Source organism: Morus notabilis, unplaced genomic scaffold, assembly GCF_000414095.1.
Source record: "Morus notabilis unplaced genomic scaffold, ASM41409v2 Scaffold879, whole genome shotgun sequence".
Lineage (NCBI taxonomy): Eukaryota > Viridiplantae > Streptophyta > Magnoliopsida > Rosales > Moraceae > Morus > Morus notabilis.
The window spans coordinates 41,767-66,553 of record NW_010366660.1 but is presented as its reverse complement, the minus strand read 5'-3'; the positions used below and the strand labels follow the sequence as shown (position 1 = coordinate 66,553).

Genomic DNA, 24,787 nt, shown 5'->3' with positions numbered 1-24,787 from the left:
AGAAGAACATGATATAGTTATGTACGAAATATAACTACATATATATAGATATATATATATATATATATATATACATACATATATATGCATATTGTGTATATGAATATGCAAAAAGCATACAAGAGTGATATTGATTCGGCTCGTTCTCTTGTCAGAGGCTTAATTCAATTTGTAAGCAAAGATTGGAGTATGAGCCGAATCAATATCACGCCCTGTTTACTTCTGCAGGCAGAAATATTACCATTGATGATCAGCAACTTTTTTGCATACATTCGGGAGCTTTGTTTGTTGACTCTGCATATATACAGCTGAGTTTGAGGTGGGTTGGAGAGCTATAACTAATTTCCTTCCTACATATAGAAGTAAGACAACGAGGTCTCAAAACTGTGGACGGACGGTTTTCACATAATTACTAATTAAAGAAGACTAGTACTAAGGATAAGAAAGGAATAATTCTCACGATCGAGATTGTTTAAGAATCCTTCTTATCTCTTTTTTCTTTTTTCTTTTTTTTTAGAGGCCTTCTTATCTTTTTTTATTAAAAAAAGGAAAATTATATAAGAATCCCACTACTGTTCCCTTTTATTGTCTTTCCAAAAATAAAAAAATAAAAAATGAAAATGAAAAAAACTGCAAAAGTATAGAAGAAATATCATCTATAACCCCAAAAAACTTAATGGGTATTTTTAATAGTTAAATTTGTGCGAAGCTTACCTTTGAAAGTGCCTTAAACACCCTCACACACGTACGTGTGCGGTCGATCAGTCTAACGGTGTACACTAGAGGCCTGTTTATTTTACTGATTCGAGTTTAGAATTCAAATTTTGATATAATAAAAAGCTCTCACATAAAGTTACATATTAACTCGAATTAAAAATTCGAATCAACGAACTAAACGAGCTTTAAGAGCGTGCATTTGTTACACACAAGTATTTTTTTGTTGAACACTTTTCTATTTCTTATTAAATTTCAGGGGACTTCCTGTAAAAATTAGGATCTCCCAATAGAATAACATATGTCATTGTTTTCTATACCAAAAATGTTTAGAATTTGGGATGCTGCAAAAACATATCCTACTAGATATTAATTGTGCAGTTATAGACCATGCATTATAGATCTTTATTGAGTTCTATTAGATTTTAATACTTTCAGAATAATAATGTGATTTGCCTTTAAGAATATGCAAAACATATATCTTCGACTATAGAAGTTCCTAAAAAAACAAATATATTTTCATAAAAGTTACCTTAGAAATAAACATATTTTTCATAGTGTTATTACTTGTCACTCACTACCAGAATGTTAAATGGATCGATAGTTTTAAAAAACTTTTGTTTGGTACCGATATAGAAACAGTGATAAATATCAAAAGTCTAAATACTATGAACTAAGAAGAAGAAAAAAAGCTTATTATTGTCTAATGATATTAGGCCAAATTATCATGTTGTCATAATATAATATATGATAATGCCCTAAAGAATGCTATTAAAAATGATCTGTCCATGTTTCTACGCTCGTTGAGTCAATTAAGGAAGTCTTTTTAAGTGTAAGCAAAAATTCTATAACTATCATCCATTCGTATATTAAACTGCAAAATAACTCTAAGCCATTGAATCTGATGGAAAAGTAGAATCTTCTCTTCCTTAATGGGAAATTCAAAAGTAGAACAACTTATAAATAACCCAGTTTTGTTTAGAATTTATTACTCACCCATGATATGATTTCAATTGCTTAAAAAGAAAAAAGGAACTCTGAAATATAAAGTGAAAATTATTATATTAAATCACTCTCCTGAAAAATTTCTGGCACGTGCGCATACAAATGTAAGCAATATTCTTGGAAAAAGTAGCTCTTATCATATTAGAATGGAAAAATTTCCCAGTGGTCGCATATATCTTTGATGTTCCTATTGGTGGAACTTTGTTCAATTGGTAGAGTATAACTAATGCTTACTTTTACTTTCCTTCAAATTATGTAATTTAATATCAATTTTAGAGTAGCGTTGATTCCAATAATGCACAGAGATTGTCCTTCCGTTAAATATTCTAATTAATCTACTACTAAAGTAAAATTCATATGAATCATATCCATGATATTATTTCAATATTTATTTGTACATATGTCCGAGAATCATCACTAGCTGTCATCCAAAGGAGTGAGTGGTGGGGTTTTAGTGCTTTCATTGTTCAAAAGGAGAATTTGGTTGAAATAACCAAGTGAAAAAAGTAAAATTAGAAAAATGACTTTTTAATTTTAATTTTATTTATTTTCATGGAAGAAGAGGATGAGAGAGAAACAGATCCATAGCTCAAGAGCGAGAGCTGCTCTCGCCATGGCTTCGTTCGCAGGTGTTAATAGACGTATATAATATGTGTTAGGAGACTTTATGCTAGTCTGTTTTCTCCCTTACACATTGAGAAGCACTTTTATTTTTTTTGTTTGAGAAAATCAAACATGTATGAATGGATTTAATTAATTAATCCAATGGGGAAATTTCGTTATAAATGTCGAGGAAAAAAAAAAAACAGATGGAGGATCATAGATAAATGCATATATTTGGTAATATTGATTCTTGCTATCACAATTAAGAATATATTATATGAAAAAATTCAACACTTCACGTCAGCCGTTAGATAGTTGCCACGTGGCATTACAAGTATTAAATAGTTGGGTCAGTAGATCGTAAGGGATTGTATCTTCTTAGAAACACTAACTCTAGACGCCGACCGTAAATATGAGATAAAACCCAAAAGAGGATGATCGCATCAGGGAATGCATCATACGGTCGACCTTATTCTCCCCTCAGGAGTACCAAGGTGCCGACCACACCCACGTTCGCACAGCGTGACAGCTTTTCAGACATATGGCAAGCATTAAATACATGTAGAGTTAGTGGAGAACGTGAAAGACCAACCAATATCTCAGTCACCAGAGAGTATTATTTCGAGGAGTGGCAAGACCGGCTCAGAGTACGGCCCAAGGAGCTGGGTGGGAAACAAATATGATTGTATATATAAAGAGGAAAGGCAGAGAGGAGGGGGAGACCCTTCTAAGAGAAAATCACTTAATATCAATATTTCTCCCCTCGATCATAAAAAATAGCATTGTAATACCTCTCTAGAAGGTTCTTTCTGGAAGATTGTAATTTCTCTTAAAACGATTGGTGAAAATTACTCATACAGTGAACGTTGCCTAACATTTGGGTGAACCACTATAAATTTTAGTATTCTTTCTCTCTTTTTAGCTCTAGATTATACTCTAAATCCACATATTAGCACCAAAGACTCATCTGTGTTGACAAATTTTTGCTGTCAACAAAATATATAACAAAATTCTCAACTTCACAATATTCCGATAAAGGCTTTATATAATTAACTGAAGAATATGCTAGTTGACTGTAGACACTTGCAATTGCATAGAGATTAGGAGAACATCTGGCACGATAGGAACAAGTCTTTAATTTCTTGTCACGAGGTAGTTGACTTGCAAAGAATTATTGGCGCAGAATAAATGGAAACGAAAAGCTATTACAATTTCTGAGATGAAGAGATAACGGAAAGAGATATACATCCAAAGCAAGGCGAGGAAAGCAAAAAAAAAAAAAAAAAAAAAAAAAACAACAACAAAAAAATTGAACGAGGGAAGCCAGGGGAAGGGGGGGAAAAGACAAAGATTAGAACGAAAAAAATAATAAACACGGCAAAAAAAAAAAGAAAATCAAACGACAACATAACTATATAATAAGAGAGAAGAAAATTAAATATAGACGACAAACGAGAAAAACAATAAAAACGAATAAGACAAGTATAGAAAGCGACAACAAAATGAATGAACGACATGGAAATGGGAAACCATTGAACTAGGAAAACGACAATTAGTAGTTATACGACGACAAAAGATGAAAGGACAAAAAAATCAAAAGACAACATAAGTGGAAAAGAAAAACCGAAGATAAACGACAACTAAGCTGGACCAATGGAAACAATGATAACAAAAGAATTAGAGAATTAGAAAAGGAGGCAAAAAATGAGAAAATACATATAGAAATGAGATAAATACAGACAGCAACAACGAAAAAAGAAAGATACAAAAAAAGAAAAAAATTATAGACAGAAAAGAGACAATAAAAGACTGGAACTACCACGCAACCAAAAACGACAATAAAAGCTCAAGTTCTAACAACACATGAGCGAAATCAAAAATCAAAACGACAGTAAAAGATGGAAAAGGATAAGATATATTTCAAAACGGCAGAAACGATTCAAACAGGAATATGACTGGAAAAGGACAACAAAGTTAGAAACGAAGCCTAAAAAGAAACAATACTGAACAAGGCAACGACAATAAAATATGAACGTGATAAAGAAATTAAAAACGACAAAGAGTTGTGTTATTATTCCTTTTTCCTGTCCAACGTTTCGGGCCTTACAAGTACTGAATACTACCCTAAAATGGGCTCAATGAGTGCAGCCCGATCATTATTTGGGCCGGTTTCATTTCCAAGTTCAGTCCAAGTTCAAACCTGTTGAACGGCCAACAGAAAATTGACGGAAAACACACACACACACACACACACACACACACACACACACACAAAAAAAGAAGAGAGAGAGAGACTGTCGAGGTCTCTTCCTCTGAAGCAATCTCTCTTTCTGTCTATGGAAATCAAATCGGAATCGCAATTTAGAAACTAGGGTTTTGAGAGGATCGCACTGAAGCATTGGCAATGGAGGAACCAGCATCTGAACCAGTTCTCTACGAGACCCGTCGTCACGCTTCGAGGCCATACATTCTCAATTACCCTCCTCAACAGGTTCCAAATTCATTTCTTCCTGATTCCTTCATCTTCTCAATTTCTGAATTCTGTGATTCTTCATATCAACTTCTTGCTTTTTCGTTGATGTTTTAATGAGTTCAGGCTGATAATGGTGCTCGAGGCGGCTTTCTTTCGATGCTTTCAGTTCAAGGTACATCCAAAAATCTCACTTTTGTTTCAGTTAATTGATTATCGCAGTTAATTTCGTAGTTCAATGTTTGATCTTAATTGTTTTCACGAATTTTCGTTTTTGGAGTTTATGATATCTACAATGGTGGCTATTTAGAACCAAAGCTTATCGTATCAACGTTCCTAAATATCTAGTTGGCCAGTTTTGCATTGTACTAACTATTAATTAAAATTAAATTTCTAGTTTTAGTGACTCATGCATTATGTTTTCTGACTTATTTTGATGGTTATGATTCTTGATTGCCAGTATTTCGATTATATGGCTTATCAACGTTACTGAATATCTAGCACCCTTTTGTTTCATATAGGTGTGAGTAGACTCAAAGAAAAGTGGTTAGAGACCAAGCAACCTAGAAAATTGAAAAAATTAACATCCTTGTTTATATCTCCGAGCGGCGAGCGTGTGGCTGTGGCTGCTGGAAATCAGATAACAATTCTGCAGAAGAAGGATGACTACGCGGAGCCATGTGGAATGTTTACTAGTAAGATTTCTTGGCTTTTCTTATTTGAGTTACATGTATGATATATTGATCAAGTGTTTTGGCTATCTGGTTGCGTCATATTTAGTATTTTTCAATTATTGATCGATTTCTGTAGCAAGTACTGTTTCTTGTTTGAATGTTTTCTAATTTGTGAAGCTTGTTGCAGCTAGCGGCCTTGTTACTTTTTCGGCCGGAACTTGGTCGGAAAGCCACGATGTTCTTGGAGTTGCTGATGATATGGATACTCTATATTTTATCAAAGCAAATGGTGAAGAAATAATGAGGATTTTGAAGAGGCAGTTAAAAGTTTCTTTACCCATTGTAAAACTGATTGCAAATGCTGATTCTGATGTACAGCGATCATGCTTGTAAGTGCTACCTCTACATGTATGATCTATGTATAGAGGATATGAAGAGGCAGAGCAATACCATGTTGATCTTGATTTTTCGACGTGGTTATGGCCTTTTTTTTTTTTTTTTTAATTTTAGTTTAAACAAAACTTGACGCTTAATTGCTAAAGTCAAATGAAAATATTTCTAGGTGTAGCTTCACTATTGTGACGTCAGATGGTTCCCTTCAGCATATTGAGATAGGTCGGGAGCCAAATACCTCTGTTCATAATGGCTTAACTCTGAAGGGGAAGTTTGCACAAAATGTTTGTTGTGTTGATTTCCATCCAGAACTCTTTTTGTTTGTTGCTGTTACCTTCTCCGAGAGCATCACACAAAACAATGGTTTGTCTCTGCTTCATATGCCATTTAGTTTCTATTACCCTGCTATACTTTATGACCATTTTGATTCATGGCAATATTTTATAGGTAAAATCACGTTCCATATTCTTGCCATCTGAGTACCAGAAAATGTTTTAGAGGTAATATTAATTGTTGATTGGTTCTTTACGTATCTTCCAGGATCTTGTAATCTTTCTCTTTGGCGTAGAAGTAACAGCATGGACATAGAGCAGTTGTTCTCTACTCAGTTTGAGGGCTTATATTCTAAACCAAAAGGTCATAGAGGTCCACTTGCATATCCGAAGGTGCTAATCTCACCAGAAGCTGAGTTTGTTTGTAGTCTCGATGTGATGGGATGCTTGCAAGTTTTTAAGCTGAATAAGCAACGTTTTTCACTTTCAAAATTTACTGGAGGAGAGAGATGTTTTCTGCAAGAGAGATGTGATATTGTGGATTTTACTTGGTGGTCTGATCATGTTATTGCTATTGCAAAAAGGACTGGAGTTGTAACCATGATTGACATCCTTAGCGGTTTAAAAGTTCAGGAGAATGATCTTGTTTACTCTATGCCTGTTATAGAAAGAGTCTGTCTATCTCAAGGAAACCTGTTTCTTTTGGAGAGTATATCATCTGAAGAGAGAGAACCTCTATCTAATGACAAAGGGGTAAATGACTCATATTGTATAGATCAGATTATTGAAGATGGTTTTAGTCATCTTGACATTTCTAAGTTGACCTGGAACCTGATGACGTTTTCCAAGAGATCCATTCTTGAAATGTATAATATCCTAATTAGCAATAGAAGATATCAAGCTGCCCTAGATTTTGCTGATTGTCATGGGCTGGAAAAAGATGAAGTCATAAAATCACAATGGTTGCATTCTGCACGAGGATTAAATGAAATAAGTATGCATCTATCAAAAATTAAAGATACGGTTTTTATACTTTCAGAATGTGTTGACAAAGTTGGACCAACAGAAGATTCCATGAAGGCTTTGCTTGAATATGGACTGCGCCTAACTAACCAGTATAGTTTTTCTGAACGAGAAGATTCCGAGTGTACCACAATGTGGGATTTCCGAATGGCTAGACTTAAGTTATTGCAATTCCGCGATAGGTTGGAGACATATCTTGGAATTAACATGGGCAGGTACGAAGCTATTAATTGCAAAAGAGAGAATAGAGAAACCGTTAATTTGCAAATGAGAATATTTTACTGGAAGTCATTTTGTTCATCTTTGCAGGCTACCATCAGATTATTGTTTCCCGTAGATACTTCTACATACACCAGCTTCTGAGTTTAGTTAATGCAAAATTTAGATTTTTGTTTCTTTGAACTGCGTGTTTTATTTTGCTATTGTGCTGTCATTTTAGTTTCTTTTCTGGATGTGTTGAATTTTTATTTTGCCAACTTTCACCTATTCTTGATTGAAGCTTTAATTGTTATGCAATTCTTATGATGGTTGCTACTAACCCACTGCTTAACAACATAGTTTTCTGCAGGTTTTCTGTGCAGGAGTATGCCAAGTTCAGAGTAATGCCTCTTAATGAAGCTGCTACAGTGCTTGCTGAAAGTGGGAAAATTGGAGCCTTGAACCTCTTGTTTAAGCGTCATCCATATTCACTGGCTCCTTTCACTTTAGAGATTTTGGTTGCTATCCCGGAAACACTTCCTGTACAAACATACGGACAGCTTCTTCCTGGGAGATCTCCTCCTTCCGGTACAGTTGTGAGAGAGGAAGATTGGGTTGAATGCAAGAAGATGGTAAACTTTTTGAATGGATTACAAGAGAATCATGGGATTGATGTGCAGATTCGGACGGAACCAATTGTCAAACAATGCTCAGGTTTTGTTTGGCCTTCAGTTAATGAACTTTCTATATGGTACAAGAATAGAGCAAAAGATATTGACAGATCTAGTGGGCAGCTAGATACTTGCCTTTGCTTGCTTGATTTTGCTAATAGAAAAGGCATATCTGAGTTGAAGCAGTTCCATGAAGATGTCTCATACCTGCACCAACTTATTTATTCTGATGATAGCGATGGTGAAATAAGTTTGAATCTGGACACATGGGAACTATTGTCGGACTACGATAAATTTAGAATGATGCTCAAGGGGGTCAAAGAAGAAAATGTTATTGAAAAACTCCGTGATAAAGCAGTTCCATTCATGCAGAATAGGTTTCATTATACGACTTCAGTCTCTCTAGATCAGGTGACAGGTAATTATCTTGCTGGTGATCATGACAAGGCAGAGTCATTTCTGGTAAGATGGCTGAAGGAAATTGCTTCAGAGAATAAATTGGAGATTTGCTCAGTGGTGATAGAGGAGGGGTGTGGAGATATCAAAAGTAACAGCTTATTCAAGGATGAAGTTGAAGCTATAAATTGTGCCCTGCAGTGTCTTTATTTGTGCAAAGTAACTGATAAGTGGAGCACCATGGCAGCCATACTGCAAAAACTTCCACAAATGCCAGGTAAGTTCCCTCCTTTTGACGCATGTCATTGTAATCTTGGTATGAGCCAGTGGTCAATCAGATTTCGTTTTGCTCATCAGTGGATGTGTTTAGCAGACGCTTAGAGATTACTACTTGCAATTAAAATTAGTGTTTGTTTGGCATGCGTGAGTGATTTTTTTAATATTTTGAAGAGGCTTTCTCCTCCACAAGCATTTATTGGCAGCCCTTATGTTATTGATTGTCTTGCACTGCATCTCATTTTGTTGTTGTTTGTGGACCTGAGGACTGCAATCTGTCCCTGTGGTCTCATGCCTTTTTAAAATAGAAAAATAATTTTGAGGATAACATACAGCTTTTGACTGTACAGGTAGTAAATTGTATAATGGGGGCCTGGAGAGAAGATTAAAACTGGCAGAGGGCCATATTGAAGTGGGGAGGCTTCTGTCATTCTATCAGGTTCGTATTTCTTCCGGCTTGAAAATGCTTTTGCATTTTTGAATTTTGTGGCCCATCCATCCCTTAAGTGCCCTGCCTACACACTGACCACGCTAATAAACAAAAAAAAAAAAAAAAGCACGTGTGATGTGAAATATGATATCAGGTGATGTTATATTTTAAGAGAGAACAATCATGATATTGACTATGGAAAACATTTATACTTTTATTTCCTTAAATTTCTGATCCTGATGCGAACTTTCTTGGCCATGATCTTGGTGTTCCTTAAGCTTGAGATTGGAACAGATTTTGTGGCATAAATCCTGTACTTATTTGACAATGTGATAGACTCTGAAATACTTTAATGGATTCATGCTCTTGCATATAATTGATAGTGACTTGTTTTTATTTAGGTCCCGAAGCCTATGAATTTTTTCCTCGAGTCTGATGGTGATGGGAAAGGTGTAAAGCAAATTCTCCGCCTCATACTTTCAAAGTTCGTACGTCGACAGCCGGGCCGATTGGATAATGATTGGGCAAACATGTGGCGTGATATGCTGTGCATGAGGGAGAAGGCATTTCCGTTTCTTGATCTGGAGTATATGCTGATGGAATTTTGCAGAGGGCTGCTGAAAGCTGGGAAGTTTTCTCTAGCTAGGAATTATTTAAAGGGAACAAGTTCAGTTGCTTTGGCATCAGATAAGGCAGAGAATCTTGTCATTCAAGCTGCAAGGGAATATTTCTATTCTGCTTCAAGTCTCGCTTGCTCTGAAGTAAGTATGAAGCCCTTTTTTATGTGTTATTGGTTTACGATTTTTGAAATAGCCACATGTTACCGTGGGTTGGCTACACTAGATATATACTAGGTATGTGCTTTTAATGAGCAACTTAAACTAAGAATTTTCCTTTCAGGTCAACACAGAGATATTTAATATACACCTAAAGTTTGGATTGGAATTAATTTGGTAGCGTTTCATTTTCTAACATTTTGCAAGATTTGACTTGTTTCAGATTTGGAAGGCTAAGGAGTGTCTGAACCTACTTTCAAGCAGTAGAATCATTCAAGCAGAGCTTGATATTATTGATGTGCTTACAGTCAAACTTCCCAGTCTTGGGGTGACACTTTTACCCATGCAATTTAGGCAAATAAAAGATCAAATGGAGATTATTAAAATGGCTATAACAAATCAAACTGGAGCATATTTACATGTTGATGAGATCATTGAGATCGCCAAACTTCTTGGATTGAACTCTCCAGATGACATATCGGCTGTTCAGGAAGCTATTGCTCGAGAAGCTGCCGTTGCTGGTGATCTCCAATTGGCACTTGATCTCTGCCTTGTTTTGGCTAAGAAAGGACATGGTCAAGTTTGGGATTTATGCGCTGCAATAGCAAGGGGTCCAGCACTTGAAAATATGAATATTAAATCTCGAAAACAATTACTAGGTTTTGCTTTGAGCCATTGCGATGAGGAATCTATAAGTGAGTTGCTCCATGCGTGGAAAGATCTTGACATGCAAGGCCTGTGTGAAATGTTAATGACATCGATAGAGTCAAATGCTCCCAATTTCTCCAGTCAAGGTTCATCAATTATTTCAGATTCAGACAACACAGTTTACGCGAAAGGTTTTTCTGAAGCAGTTGGAGGAGCTACCAGTGATGATCAGGAAGTACATATTGGTAACATAAAAAAGATACTTTCTGTTGTTGCTAAAGACTTGCCTGTTGAGAAAGGAAGGAATTGGGAATCTGTCCTTGGAGACAACGGAAAAACTTTGGCATTCGCTACTTTACAACTTCCATGGTTGCTTGAACTAAGTAAGAAACCTGAAAGCAGTCAGAAGCCAATATATGGCTTGATTCCTAGAATGCAATATGTGAGTGTAAGAACACAGGCTGTGGTGACTATTATATCCTGGCTGGCAAGAAATGGCTTTGCTCCTAAAGATGATTTGATTGCCTCTCTGGCAAAATCAATTATGGAACCTCCTATTACTGAAGAGAAAGACATAATTGGCTGCTCCTTTCTGCTGAATCTGGTGGATGCATTTTGTGGAGTTGAAGTAATAGAAGATCAACTGAGAAGACGAAAAGACTACCAAGAAATTAGTAGCATCATGAATGTGGGGATGATATATAGTTTGTTACACAACTATGGAGTTGAGTGTCAAGGTCCTGCCCAGAGGAGAGAGATGCTATTCGGGAAGTTCAAGGAAAAACAGACACCTGGTAAGGATTATTTGCCTTTTTTTTCTTCTTCTTTTTTCTTTTTCCCAAAATAATGTCTAATATAATGATGAGCTGGAGTTACTAAATAATGCTGCACATGTTCTTCTATACTTGGTCTTTGTGGTTGATATCTTTTATTCTTTTTCATGTCATAATTTCGTTTTTCTCTTCGTTATTAATTTATTTTCTCCTTTCAGATGATATAGCCAAAGTTGATGAAGTGCAGTCTACATTTTGGAGAGAATGGAAACTGAAATTAGAAGAACAAAAGTTTGTGGCAGATCGTTCTAGAGCATTAGAGAAGATAATTCCTGGGGTTGATGCTGCACGTTTTTTGTCTGGGGACATCAAGTATATGCAGAGCGTTGTCTACTCTCTTATTGAGTCAGTAAAGTTGGAGAAGAAGTACATTCTTAAGGACGTTTTAAAACTGGCTGATACATATGGCTTGAATCGGAGAGAGGTATGCATATTTTTTAGCAAAAACAACAGTGGGCAATGTAGATTAACTATTTCAACCGATAAAGTGATACTTTCTCTCTGTTTTCTTGCAGGTGCTTCTACACTATATAAATTCTTTGCTTGTTTCTGAGGTTTGGACAAATGATGATATTATGCACGAATTTCCAGAGTGTAGAAGAGAAATAGCTGGTTATGCTGTTAGGACCATCGACATTATTTCCTCGGTTATATATCCTGCAATTGATGGATGCAATAAGTTGCGACTTGCTCTTGTATTTGAGCTGCTTTCTGATTGCTATTTGCAGCTGGAAGAAACAAAAAAATCATTACCAATAATACACCCAGATCAAGCCAAATTGTCTAGTTTTGGATTTGCTCGTTATTACCAGGTACTTGAGCAAGAATGCAGAAGAGTATCCTTTCTGACAAACCTCAACTTCAAAAACATTGCTGGACTCGGGGGTTTGAATTTAGACTGCTTCAACTGTGAAATCTACCAGCATATCAATGATAGTAGCTTGGAAGTCTTGGCAAAGATGGTAGAAACCCTGATCACCATTTATACTGACTCGGTTCCAGATGGTCTCATGTCGTGGAAGGATGTGTACAAACATTTTCTCCTCAGTTTGTTAACGACTTTGGAAACTAAAGCTAGAACAGAATTCGCTGTCAAAAGGCCTGAAAACCTTCAGTGTTTAGTATGTCAGCTTGAGCAAAGCTTTGAATCATGCAGTTTATATATCAAACTCTTGGCACATTCTGATGCTTTGGACATTATAAGGCGGTATTTCATGGTAATTATACCTCTTTATGATTCTTATGGAACTCTTCCTGACGATTCAACGTGGCAGGACTGCCTTTTGATCCTCTTAAACTTTTGGATGAGATTAACTGATGTATTGAAGGAAATTATATCACTCGACAATGGAGAAGAGATTCTTGTATTTAATCCAGACTGCTTGATGAGTTGTCTTAAAGTTTTCTTGAAGCTTGTGATTGAGGATAGTGTCTCACCAAGTCAGGGCTGGAGCACGATTGTTGGCTATGTCAATCATGGTTTAACTGGTGTTGCTGCTTTTGAAATTTTCATGTTCTGCAGAGCTATGGTCTTTTCTGGTTGTGGATTCAGTGCCGTTGCCGAAGTATTTTCTGAAGCAGTGCATGCTCCAACTGGTTTCATTTTGGCTGATAACGCTGAGTTCCAGGATCTCCCCCATCTCTACTTGAATCTCTTGGAACCCATTTTGCACCATTTAGCTGTAGGTGGCTCCCAGGACCACCAGAACTTCTATCATATATTGTCTTCTGTGAGTAAATTAGAAGGTGATCTGGATGATTTGAAGAAGGTCAGGCATTTAATCTGGAAAAGACTTGCTAAGTTCTCCGATGATCTGCAGATACCCGGATCTGTACGAGTTTACGTCCTGGAGCTTATGCAATTCCTCACAGGTAGAAATATGAAGGGGTTCTCTACTGAGATACACTCCAACGTTGTACCATGGGAAGGGTGGGATGAGGTGCATTTTACTAGCGAACAAAGTGAAACATCTGGCAATCAGGGTTTGGCAGATCATAATGATACATCTTGCAGAGTAACAAGTACGTTGATTGCCCTCAAGTCATCTCAACTTGCGGCAAGCATTTCACCTACCATAGAAATTACCCCCGATGATCTGTCGACTGTAGAGACAGCAGTTTCTTGCTTCTCCAAGCTGTCTGACGTTTCCCATACTGATTCTCATATTTATTCTCTCGTAGCTGTTTTGGGAGAGTGGGAAGGGCTTTTCATGGCAAAGCATGATGAGGAAGCCTCTTTAGAAGCATCTGATGCTGGAAATGCCTGGAATGGTGACGACTGGGATGAGGGGTGGGAAAGTTTCCAGGACATCGAACCTCCTGAGAAAGAAAAGACTGGAAGCGTCCCTTCTCTTCACCCTTTGCATATCTGTTGGTTGGAGATCTTCAAGAAACTAGTGACATTGTCTCGCTTTAGAGACGTGCTAAGACTGTTAGACCAATCAAACGGAATCTTGCTCGATGAAGATGGTGCCAGGAGCTTAACCGAAGTTGTTCTTCAAATGGATTGTCTTATGGCTTTAAAGTTAGTTCTCTTGCTTCCTTATGAGGCTCTACGGCTACGATGCTTGGCTGCTGTTGAAGATAAGTTGAGACGAGGAGGGTTTTCGGACCCAATTGGGCAGGACCATGATTTTCTAGTTCTTATATCATCCTCTGGACTACTATCTAGTATCATCTCCAAATCTTCATATGGTACTACATTCTCTTACATCTGCTATTTGGTTGGGAACTTTTCTCACAAGTGTCAGGCGGCCCAACTATCCGGGCTTGTGCCCGAGGGATCAGCAGAAAGCGAAAGGGACTTGCTACTTTTCAGGAGGATTGTTTTTCCCTCGTTTATTTCAGAGCTTGTGAAGGCAGATCAGCAGCTTCTAGCAGGACTTGTTGTTACAAAATTTATGCACACAAATGCATCACTGAGTCTGGTCAATATTGCAGAGTCCAGTCTTATAAGATTTCTAGAGAGGCAGCTTCACCAACTGCGGCACGACAAACTTGCCCTTTTTGATGCAAGTTCACATGAAACGTTAAAGAACACCGTTTCTGGCTTAATGGACAGGCTCGAAACTGTGGTCCAATTTGCGTTTTCGTTACTTTCTAATAGTGTTGGATGAAATATTTAATTTGATGTTTTCTTTTCTTTTTTATTTATTTTTACTCATTTGTTTGTTAAAATTTAGAATATAGAAATCCCATTGTGATGGATAGTGTTTGTACAAATTGACTTTGTTAAGTATACATTTTGTTAGGTTGTAATTGGAAACGGCAGAATTCTTATAGTTCAACTTCAGTGCTTCAGTTTGCTAAAATTATTTTAAGAAAGATTGGGCAGTGAGTAAGATTGAGGATGTTCTTAAATCTTAGTAAAAATTACACATGATAAATTTTTTGAGTGGAGTTGAAACATAGTAATTTTATTTTAAGAATAACAAAAATTACATAATTACTCTCATTTTTGCTCCACTGGTGGAGCACTGCATTTTTAATCGTTGGTGATGCGTCGGATTTTGCATGCGGAAACACACAGTAATCGGACTCTATTTTCCACCTCTTATGATCGGATTCATAGTACTATTCTGCTCGGGTTCTAGTACTATTCGGGACAGATCCTTAACCTTGTTCTAACCTACAACGAAAGATTAGATGGCCTCAGAGTGAGGGGGGAGACTAGTGTGGTGTCTACCAATGGCACTCCGACGCTCAAGTTAGCGTTCTAGTCGGGAGCAACAAATGAGTGGGGCAGAGTTAGGTGTGGAAAAATATCCGTACCTTTGTGGGCTAATGAACTTGGTATTTATAGAGTATTTCCAAATCCAAGTAGTGTCCGAATCCGACCCGGAACCCGAGGTTGACCCAAGTGTACAGATGTACTGGTCAGATGACACATGTCATGCCCTTATAGGTGGAGGGAGCCCCCATTGGGATTGCATGGAGGTTGCCACGTGGCAGTCAGTTGCCTTATTGGGAACTTGTGATGTTCCGTCATTCGGTGTCGATTAGTGCTCAAACCACGTGCTCGGTCAGCACGAATCAAGCGCTCGGCCTGTTCGGACCAGGTGCTCGCCCTGGTCTACCTGTTCAAACTGTTCGGCCTGCTTGGCTAGGTAGACATGTTCGGGTTGTTCTTCCCTGTTCGAACCAAGTGCTCAGCCTGTTCGAACCAGGTGCTCGGCCTGTTCTTCCCTGTTCCAATCATATGCTCGACATGTTCGCTCTGCTCTTCCCTGTTCGGACCAAGTGTTCGACCTGTTCAGGTTGTTCTTCCCTGTTCGGCCTGATCGGACTAGGTGCTCAGCTTGTTCGGACTAGGTGTTCTGCAAGTTTAGTTATTCAGACTGTTTGGACCAGGTGCTCAGCCTGTTTGGGCTTCTATTCCATGTTCAGCTTGTTTTGACGAAGTGTTTGACCTTTTCTTCTTTGTTCGGCATGTTCAAACTAGGTGCTCAGCCTGTTCGAGCAGTTCATCCCTGTTCGGACTGACCAGACCAAGTGCTCGGCCTATTCGAACCAGGTGCTCTGCTTGTTCGGGTGGTTCTACCTATTCGGCTTGTTCGGGTTGTTCTGCATGTTCTTTCCTGGTCAGCCTATTCGGACTAGGTGCTCGGCCTGTTCGGGCTGTTCTTCCCTGTTTGGCTTGATCAGACCAGGTGCTCAGCCTATTCAGCCTGCTCGAACCAGGTGCTCTGCCTATTCGGCCTGTTCAGACTGTTTGGCCTATTCGGACCAAGTGCTCACCGTGTTCGGGCTGTTCAGCCTATTAGGCCTCTGCAAACTAGGTGTTTGGCATGTTCACGTTGTTCTTTCATATTCGGCTTTCGAACTAGGTGCTTGACCTATTCGGCCTGTTCATACCAGGTGCTTGGCATGTTCAGGTTGTTCGGCCTGGTCTGCCTATTCAGACCAGGTGCTTGGCCTGTTCAGGTTATTCTTTCCTATTCGGCCTGTTCAGGTGGGGGGCCTATTCTTTTGGTCATGAAATGACCACCCCTCAATAGTTGAATTAATTTTTTAACGATCAAATTTATATCCGTATTAAAAATTTTGATCGCGTCATGTAAAATTATTTTACTATATATCTGACTAATAAAAAACTAATCAGCAATAAAAATGTAATGCTTCACAAGTGGAATAAAAATGGGGGTTACAACGTGAAAACTCCCTTAATTATTTTAATGATATTCATATCCGTGCTACAAAATGACATTGTAATTATTTTAATAATAATATTTGTTATTTGTTAAATATTCATTTTTTTTAACTCTTTCTGTTAACGTCTAAAATGCCGGACCCACAGCCCATCATAAGTTTGACAAAAAAAAAAAAAACACAACAACAACAACAACTGTATAAAACATGACAGTTGACACGTTGTTGGGACAACACGTATTAGAATACGTTATCAGAAGCAAAGTTCCGGAATCGACCAAAACAAAACACCAATAAACACATCGAAGTCCAAAAGCTCTTTCCATTTGCTTTCACTTTAAGAAACATAAAATTTACTCGAACTAATCTAGAGTTTAGAAGAAGAAAAAAGCTGAAAGTTTGATGGAGGGATTGCCACTAGAGATCTATCTGAAGATCTTCTGTTTCTTGGACTATCAGAATCTTGCCACCGCTCAACAAGGTCTGTCATTTCCTTCTTCTATTTCCTCATTGAAATTTCTTTGAAGTTCGACGAAGTTGAGACCTTTCTAATGATTCAATGCGGATCTGAACTGGGTTTCATAATTTGGCTTGAGTTCTGCATTTTTCTGACACTTTTAGACTCCTGTGATTGAGTTTTCCTGATGAATATAATGAGGCTTGTTTGATAATTTTTCCTTGAATTGTTTTCACACAATTCGGAGGCAAATAGTTTAGTTTTTCCGGTTAATTTACGAGATCCTGCTAAATCGTTGTGGGGTTTTTTTTGTTTGCGTTTCTTCAATTCACCAGAAACTGTTTATTTCTTATTACTACAAAAGCTTTATTCTTTAAAAATAAAAAAAATAAAAAAAATTTCTTTCCATACCAAGGGAGACAAAAAAAAAAAGAATGAAAGCAAGAAAGAAAACTCTTTGTTGAATTTTTGGAGAATTTTCTGTATTTAAATGCTCTAATTTCATTAAGCACTTTTCAGATTTTTGTTGAAAGGGCTTCTCTTTTCAACAAAGTGCAAAAAGATGGTCCACTTCCGAGTAATTTATTAATTTCCTTCGCTCTTTAGGCGATCCGTAAATATGCTTTTTACTCATTTTCTTATCAGAATCATCAGATTGGTAAAAGAATAATAGGTCCATCCAATTTATGTTATGTTTTTCTTTTTAAGGAACGAGGATTCGATCTAAACGAAAGTCATTTGGTTCATTTGCTTTTGTTTTCAGATCTCCTTTATCTGAATGCATAGCTTGAGCTTATCAAGTAATATGTTGTAAACATTGCAAATTTTTGGTGTTGTGAAGTGTGCAGGAAATGGAAAGTGTTGGCCTCAGACAACAATCTCTGGTCCATTTTATTCAAGGAGAGATGGGGAGTAGATCGTGCTACATTCTATGCTCCTGCAGGTTCGAAATCATGGAAGGATGTGTATGAGGTCCAAGACCGTTGTGATCGCATTGGACTGTAAGTTAGAAACTAGAAGCGCTATGATGCTTGGATTTCTTTCTTACATTTTTCATTTCATAACATGCCCATTTGCACAAATAACTCATTTGATAGTACTTTTTTCGGGTTAGTCCCGTGTATCAATGCCTTAATGGATCTGCATAGAAGGCTAAAAACTCAGCTTTCCGATGTGACGGCTAAAATTTTCACATGATGATGATGAAACACAAATAGGATGCTTAACATTTCTTCCAATTCAAAGATCCAAAGTGAAATAGGAACTCTAGTGAATCGAGAATTGGGTTTTAGATTTTAGTCACTTTGTATTGTGTTGTGTTTAACTGAGCATGACTAGTAACAAAATCGAATTCTTGATGGAACGGAAATATTATGTAATGATTAGGGGGTTGAAGATAATCAGAGAAGGTGGCAACTATTATCTTGTTCATCAAGGCGAGATCCAACGCTATCTGGGTTCGAGGAGACAAAGGAAAGGGCTGAACGGTCACGCTTTGAGTTTGAAGAGAGAAGGCAGTGGGGAAGTATCCCAGGAAGAAGAGGAATCCTCATGCCGCGGGATTTTGGATAAAATCCTTTTCTTCATTGGGGACCTAGAAGTTGCTTCAACTGATGCTAAACGTGCCAGAGTGCTTTGAATTACTTCTCAAAGCATCAAGGCTCATGACATTCTTGATTCTACTGTAAACTTTCGTTGTATTTATGTATCAGATTGGAAACTGGTTAGTGTGGTTTGACTATTTATTTAAGGCAATAATACAAGATCTCACGATTTGTTCATTTCCATCAATCAAAGTTCTTTTCGAAACCCGAAATTGACAAATACGATTTGTTCATTTTCAGCATTTGAGTTCTTCATGAAACCTCAAATTGACATTTGACTTGAAATTTACGGACGTGTAATCAAATCAGAGTGTTGGAGAAGTCTAATGCTTGTTCAATTTCCTCTTCACATCGCAAAGCTGTTGTTTCTTATGAGTTCTCTCAAGTTCCTAAACTACGTTAGGATGGTCGGAGGAAAAAAAACAAAAAAACAAAAAATTGCACAAAAGATAACTTACAATATTTTCGGTCAAAAAGAAGTTTATGATGAGTCAATACTTTGGATCCATTTTAGTCTCCAATGTATGATTAACAATCATAAGCAAAATGCTTTTACCATATCATGCCATTGCTGCAGTTTCACTTACATCTTAATGAAGAAAATTGTAAGATATTAGACGTAGAAAAGAATAATATTGGCGTACAAAGTGGATATTTCTTTCCCAACAGTAATTGCTGAAAAGTGAAAACTAATACGCTACAGGATTGATTGACAGCCAAAATCAATTACAGGAATTCTAATTGACGCTTCTCCCTCTCAAAACTCATCTTCTCTGCAGGGCAGACCACTATTTTTCTTATAAGTTGTTTCCACTGTCAAATTGAATACTTAAAATCGAATACTCCCTCAACTAACAGGATGCATCTGAAGGCGGTTACCGCCATCGTCTCAAAAAATCTGGTGGTCTGTCGGCCAATCATCAATTATATGTTTAATGGCTCGGCCTCAGTGTCCCTTTCCTTCATTGCCCAATCTTCGGTTTCTGCAACAAAAACAAGTATCAAAATCCGGTGAGTTCGACATAGTGCCATGGAATGCAGCAAAACGACTGAATGAATTTTGTACTTACTTGACTTGTCTGCAATCGCGAAGAGCCTCCTCTGCAAGAAACATGCCACTAAGAGGAAAATTGAGCACATGCTGAACATAACAGTGATTGGGAACGCATCAACCTATGGTTAGAAAAAGAAACAACTAGTCAGTTTTAGAAGTAGAGAGGGATCTTGAAAGAAATATTTCAACGTTAATTAATAGCCTGCAACATACATTGTACAGCACAATGCACACAAAGATATTGAGAGGAATGCGGAAGAAGTTCATGATGGTGCTTCTAGCCTCCTCAGGAATGTATTGAGACCTCATCTTCATAATGGATGGCCAGAATACTCCGACGCAGGACTCAAAAACACAGAAGCCAAGGAGCTGGATACATCCTGCAAATGACATGCTCCCACTTCTCACCTTGGAAGGTGCTACCAAGAACTGTTCAAAAGCATCCAAGTTAGAAAGGACCACTAAGAATGTCCAACGGAACGGAGTGATATACTGGAACTGTGACATACATTGGTTAAAATGGGCAGCAGGAGAGAAGCCGATGAGACAGCAAAAACAATCTGCATGTAGCTCTCTACCCTGGGTGATGTTTGAGCCATTAATCGAGAGGCAAGAGAGCTTCCCAACATTGAAGACAACATGAAAGTTGCAAAGATAAATCCATGTGGAATATCCTCCCCATTTGGGCTTAAAGCAGGAGTCCAGAGAAACACGAATGTATACATTGAACCCTCAAACAGAGATTGTATGGCACCAAGTAATGCAATCTTTTCATCTGAATCAGACAAAAGACAGCACTAAATGAGGAGGAAAAACTACTCAGAGAATATTGTATAAAAGAATCCTAAGTAGAGATATAGTAAAAAATTCAGACTCTACCAGAAGCAATGGCGACAGCAGCACCCCTGAATTGGGTAAGCAAGTCCTTGCTTTCAGAAGGATCTCCATAGTTTTCTGTCCACGAAGATAATATGATTGCCATGCCAATCGCGAGAAAGCATGAAGCAGCATCAAAGGGTGCTACAGGCCCAAGAGCCAGTGTATCAACGAGTAGATTCCCAAACAAACCAGATATAATAGCAACAAGGCCATTTCCAAGAAATATTGCCTTTGAGAATGTTATTGATAACCATTGTTGTTCAAAACCTCTCTGCAGAGATTGAGAAACACATTTGTTATTATTTATATGAACAGGCAATACTGGATGATGATAACCAAATTAAAAGGTTTACAGTACTACAACAAATTACTGACGCAAACACAGAACAGTGAAGAGAGCATTTAGGGATCATAAAAACAAGTTTGAGAAACATTAACCAGTTTAATCCAATATTAATTTCACCGATTACAAAGGGTGTAAATGAGAGATGCGGCAGAGCATTTATTTTTTATTCATGCGCAAGCACTTGAACACTTAAAATAATTCACTCACACAGCAGCATTAATCACTTCACTGAAAAGGAGAGAAATTCCCATTGTAACAGAATTGTATTTGATGAAATGACTTAATGAATTGTGTTTTGAGATTCTCATTGATGTATTTATATAAAGATTACAAGCTTTTAGATCTTCCAACTACTTCTAATCAACTTGTCTAAAATGCTGACATAATCATAACTGAAATGGTTATAAGAAAAACTTAATGTCTAACTAATTCTGAGCTCTCACTAATAGTTTGAGAAACAATTACTCTTGTGAGGACAGAGCAAGTGCCACTTACCTTGTTGTGCTCGGCAACAAGCCAAGACTCGAATGCTGAAAACAGGAGGGAAGTGGCGATACCTCCCAAAATACGACCAACCATCAAAATTCTGTACTGAGAAGAATGCTTGGTGATACAACTCAGTATGTAAGTAATGCAATAGGTCACAGACGCCCTCCTTCGACCCCTGAATTTGAAGCACGAAGGGCATCATCTACCGTCCTTAGACTTATTATTATTTCTTTTTTACAAATAATAAAAAAGAAAAACTAATAACAATAATTCAGAGGTATTTCTCACTGTTTATCTGCTAGAGATCCAACAATTGTCCCAAACAGCATGGAGGAACCAAAACCGGCAATAAAGAGATGTCCAATTTCACCTTTCCCAAACCCATACGTACTGTAAAGATAGTAAACATAGGGACCCTGCAACCAGTCTCCCGCTGTTCATAAAAAGTAACTGGTTAGTAATCTAATTTTTGACAACAATTTAAACACTGTCTGGTTCGTTATCTGAAGTTATAGGCAAGTTCTAATAAGCAAAATTCAATAAGATTTAGCAAGACTCCCATCAAAAACGGCCGTGAAAAGTTTCAAAGGTTAATTATGATCATACGTCAATTACAACTTCACAGTATGTTCAATTATCAATTCCAACAAATTTGCAATCCATTTGGAGTACAGTTTAGCAACTCTAAGTTACTTCCATAGATAGATTAGCCAACGGAATTTCTTAAGAGATTTACTAGGACCACAATAATTCTAAATAATGCACTTATAGAAAGATCTCCAAAAAGATAAAAATCTACTTGAGCAAAATTAAATGGAACATTGATTAATCTGATTATCTTTACTTGCATATGACGCTAACGAAAAAGGAAAATCTATAAAACAACGAAGACAATATATCTTAAGCACATCAGAGAAACGGCAAACAAATAAACAAAGAGACAGGCAGATCGACACGAAAGCAACCATCTCGCGTCTTAAATCCAAATGTTTTAGCTCAAAGACACGAAATCGACGAACGACATTATCAATCAAAGACAGATCTCAAGAGCTCACCCAAAATTCTAAGCAAGTTAGGTGCGGATCAATCAAACTATCAAAGACACGACGTAGCCAAAAGAAACACAGATCTGAGGAAATGTGCCTCTGAATTGCACTTTACGACTCGAAGAGAACAACCTCAGATCGGATCCAATTTCGCGAAACCGACAGTTCGCAGTGATACATAGAGATAATTTAGAGAGAAAATACAAATTGAAGGAGATCTTATCTAGGTCAGATCTAGGAAGGAGAACGAGTGAGATTACCCATCATGAGAGAATAAACGACGAGGTAATTGTTCTTGAAGGAATTAAAAGCCGGCGTGGTGTTGATTCGGTCCTTGTTGTTCTTGCTCAGCTCCATTGCCGCCACAACCGCCCCCAATCCCCCGAAAACCAGGTAGTAAAATATCTCCATTTTCGCAACAGAATTTTAGACAGAGAGAGAAAGGAGAGAGAGAGAGAGAGAGTAATGAATTTTAAGGCACAGTATAGATTTTCAGATACTTTCAGAGATGTGTTGTGTCATATATATAGTGAGAGCTGAGGAAGAAGAAGAAGGGGGTTACAATCCTCTACTACGCTTTGCATCTTATTCAATCTTGTTTTCCGTTGGATATGATTTAGCTTTGACTTTTGTCTATGACTATTTGTCTAGTTCTAAATTCCAAGACTGATTGATCGTTTTCCGAGCGCACAATAAAGCGAAGCGTGAGAGAGCAGAAATCGACGAAAGGTGGAACCGTAGAGGATAGAATTGCGTAGGACGCGGATGTAAATAGAGCCACTTTTGTGTTAGTTTAATCAGGGGTGATTTGACACGCGGCGAGTCAAGGGTTGCCAGATTGTGGAGTATTTTAAGGTGTCGGTGGTTTTGTTAGCTGCTACTGATCGTACAGTATTAAACGGCACGTATTGGATCTCATGTACTTTAACTAGGGAAGCGAAGGGATGGAGCGCGGGTAATAATTCGTATTACGTGTCGTGTTTTAATCATTTTTTTTAGATTTATAATCAATCTGAAGACGATCTGTGACATAAAATTTTTTAAAAACCGCAATATGAACACGATACGATCACTTTACGAGTTGACATGATACGACCTGAAAATGACCCGTGACACGAAATTGACCCGTGAATCTGAAATTGACACGAAAATTGTATACTTTTATTTAGTTTTTTACATATTAAAAATAACTTAAAATTCATAACACACTAAATTACAATAATATCCATTGAAATTAAGCAAATAATAGTATAAGATTTTGAGTATAACTATCATAATATCACAAGTTCATAATAAAATTTAAAATATGCAATGAAAAATAGATATATTTTTTAGTTTTTTAAAAGAGTTTCGTGTTGTGTTCGGGTTAGGCGTGTCCAATCTGAAATTGACCAATGTTTTTCATGTCAATTTTATGTCAACCCAATTCTGACCCGAACCTCTTTTTTCTCAACCTTAACCCGTAAAATTTATATCGTTTTCGAGTCGTGTCGTCGTGTCGTGATCCATATTATCAGCCCTAAGATGGAGTAGTGGGACCCAGTTAATCAAGTCTGTCCATACCGTTCGATCTATCTGAAGCAAACCTAACCACTCTCGGCTGATGAGAAATTTCACAAATGTGGATAGGGGGATAGGACAATAACTCGTTGTTGGTGGGTTTTGGTTTTTCGTATTGCTAAAACCATTCACTTTGCTTCTAAAAAAACCAAAAATAATATAAAAAAAAAAAATTTCAGGACCGTTTAGTTCGTGATTTGAGTTTTCAATTCAAATTGAGATGTGATTTTATGTGAGAATTTTTTACTATAATAAAAAAATTAGATCTGATTATTTCTGAGAATTTTTTTACTGTAATAAAACTCAAATCGCTTAAATAAACGAGATTCTATTCACCATAATTAATTATAATGTAGATCTAAAAAATAACTTACAAATAAAATTCTTTTTATCTATATTAAATTTTATATTTTTTATATTTTAACATAATTTTGATCAATTTCAACATTCAAAAAAAAAAAAAAACGGAGAATAGCGTTCTTAGAGGAGTAAATGATGGCATGGAGTGTAGTTATCTACTTACCGACAGAGTTCCATTGATTTTATTTTTGATGTAACGCCAAGGATTTTTTTTTTTTTTCTTTCAAGGCTATTCTCAAATGATGAAAATGAATTAATGTGAAGGGAACAAGGGAGGAGGAACCAATGAGGAATGAGCAAAAGTGAAGTGGTGAGGGTAGGGTCAACCATTGACCCTCTCTCTCATTTGTGATTCAATAACCAACCTTTGAATCCCACTGATTGGGCTTGAGATTAATAATTGGATCAAGGTCTAGTGGAATTCGGCCTATGGCATTTGAAATGGATCCTTAGCAAACTTCC

At 37.2% G+C, this 24,787-nt stretch overlaps 3 protein-coding genes across 3 annotated transcripts; 2 read left to right on the top strand and 1 right to left on the bottom strand.

The window, feature by feature from the left end:
- Nucleotides 1–4,600: 4,600 nt before the first annotated feature.
- On the top strand, nt 4,601–14,647 carry LOC21395079 (MAG2-interacting protein 2). Its single transcript, XM_024173989.1, has 12 exons — nt 4,601–4,813; nt 4,919–4,967; nt 5,314–5,487; nt 5,654–5,855; nt 6,029–6,222; nt 6,400–7,369; nt 7,723–8,696; nt 9,046–9,134; nt 9,527–9,886; nt 10,125–11,343; nt 11,541–11,806; nt 11,898–14,647. The coding sequence occupies exons 1-12, from the start codon at nt 4,727–4,729 to the stop codon at nt 14,496–14,498; spliced, it is 7,185 nt and encodes a 2,394-aa protein (XP_024029757.1). The 5' UTR covers nt 4,601–4,726; the 3' UTR covers nt 14,499–14,647.
- A 2,143-nt stretch (nt 14,648–16,790) lies between these two features.
- On the top strand, nt 16,791–18,796 carry LOC112094056. Its single transcript, XM_024174027.1, has 3 exons — nt 16,791–17,011; nt 17,829–17,988; nt 18,374–18,796. The coding sequence occupies exons 1-3, from the start codon at nt 16,933–16,935 to the stop codon at nt 18,624–18,626; spliced, it is 492 nt and encodes a 163-aa protein (XP_024029795.1). The 5' UTR covers nt 16,791–16,932; the 3' UTR covers nt 18,627–18,796.
- Nucleotides 18,797–19,053: 257 nt separating this feature from the next.
- Nucleotides 19,054–22,894, bottom strand: LOC21395078 (molybdate-anion transporter). Its single transcript, XM_010110915.2, has 8 exons — nt 22,666–22,894; nt 21,648–21,792; nt 21,366–21,534; nt 20,525–20,795; nt 20,155–20,420; nt 19,859–20,074; nt 19,662–19,764; nt 19,054–19,574 (listed from the first exon to the last, which is right to left on the bottom strand). The coding sequence occupies exons 1-8, from the start codon at nt 22,814–22,816 to the stop codon at nt 19,516–19,518; spliced, it is 1,380 nt and encodes a 459-aa protein (XP_010109217.1). The 5' UTR covers nt 22,817–22,894; the 3' UTR covers nt 19,054–19,515.
- Nucleotides 22,895–24,787: the final 1,893 nt, after the last annotated feature.

Coding starts and splice junctions, on each gene's coding strand:
- LOC21395079 (XM_024173989.1), top strand. CDS start 4,727: ATGGAGGAACCAGCATCTGAACCAGTTCTCTACGAGACCCGTCGTCAC. Junction 7,370..7,722: donor CTTGGAATTAACATGGGCAG/GTACGAAGCTAT, acceptor AGTTTTCTGCAG/GTTTTCTGTGCAGGAGTATG. Junction 8,697..9,045: donor AAAACTTCCACAAATGCCAG/GTAAGTTCCCTC, acceptor TTGACTGTACAG/GTAGTAAATTGTATAATGGG.
- LOC112094056 (XM_024174027.1), top strand. CDS start 16,933: ATGGAGGGATTGCCACTAGAGATCTATCTGAAGATCTTCTGTTTCTTG. Junction 17,012..17,828: donor TCTTGCCACCGCTCAACAAG/GTCTGTCATTTC, acceptor GGTGTTGTGAAG/TGTGCAGGAAATGGAAAGTG. Junction 17,989..18,373: donor CGTTGTGATCGCATTGGACT/GTAAGTTAGAAA, acceptor TGTAATGATTAG/GGGGTTGAAGATAATCAGAG.
- LOC21395078 (XM_010110915.2), bottom strand. CDS start 22,816: ATGGAGATATTTTACTACCTGGTTTTCGGGGGATTGGGGGCGGTTGTG. Junction 20,796..21,365: donor TTGTTGCCGAGCACAACAAG/GTAAGTGGCACT, acceptor CAATCTCTGCAG/AGAGGTTTTGAACAACAATG. Junction 20,421..20,524: donor TGCTGTCGCCATTGCTTCTG/GTAGAGTCTGAA, acceptor TGTCTGATTCAG/ATGAAAAGATTGCATTACTT.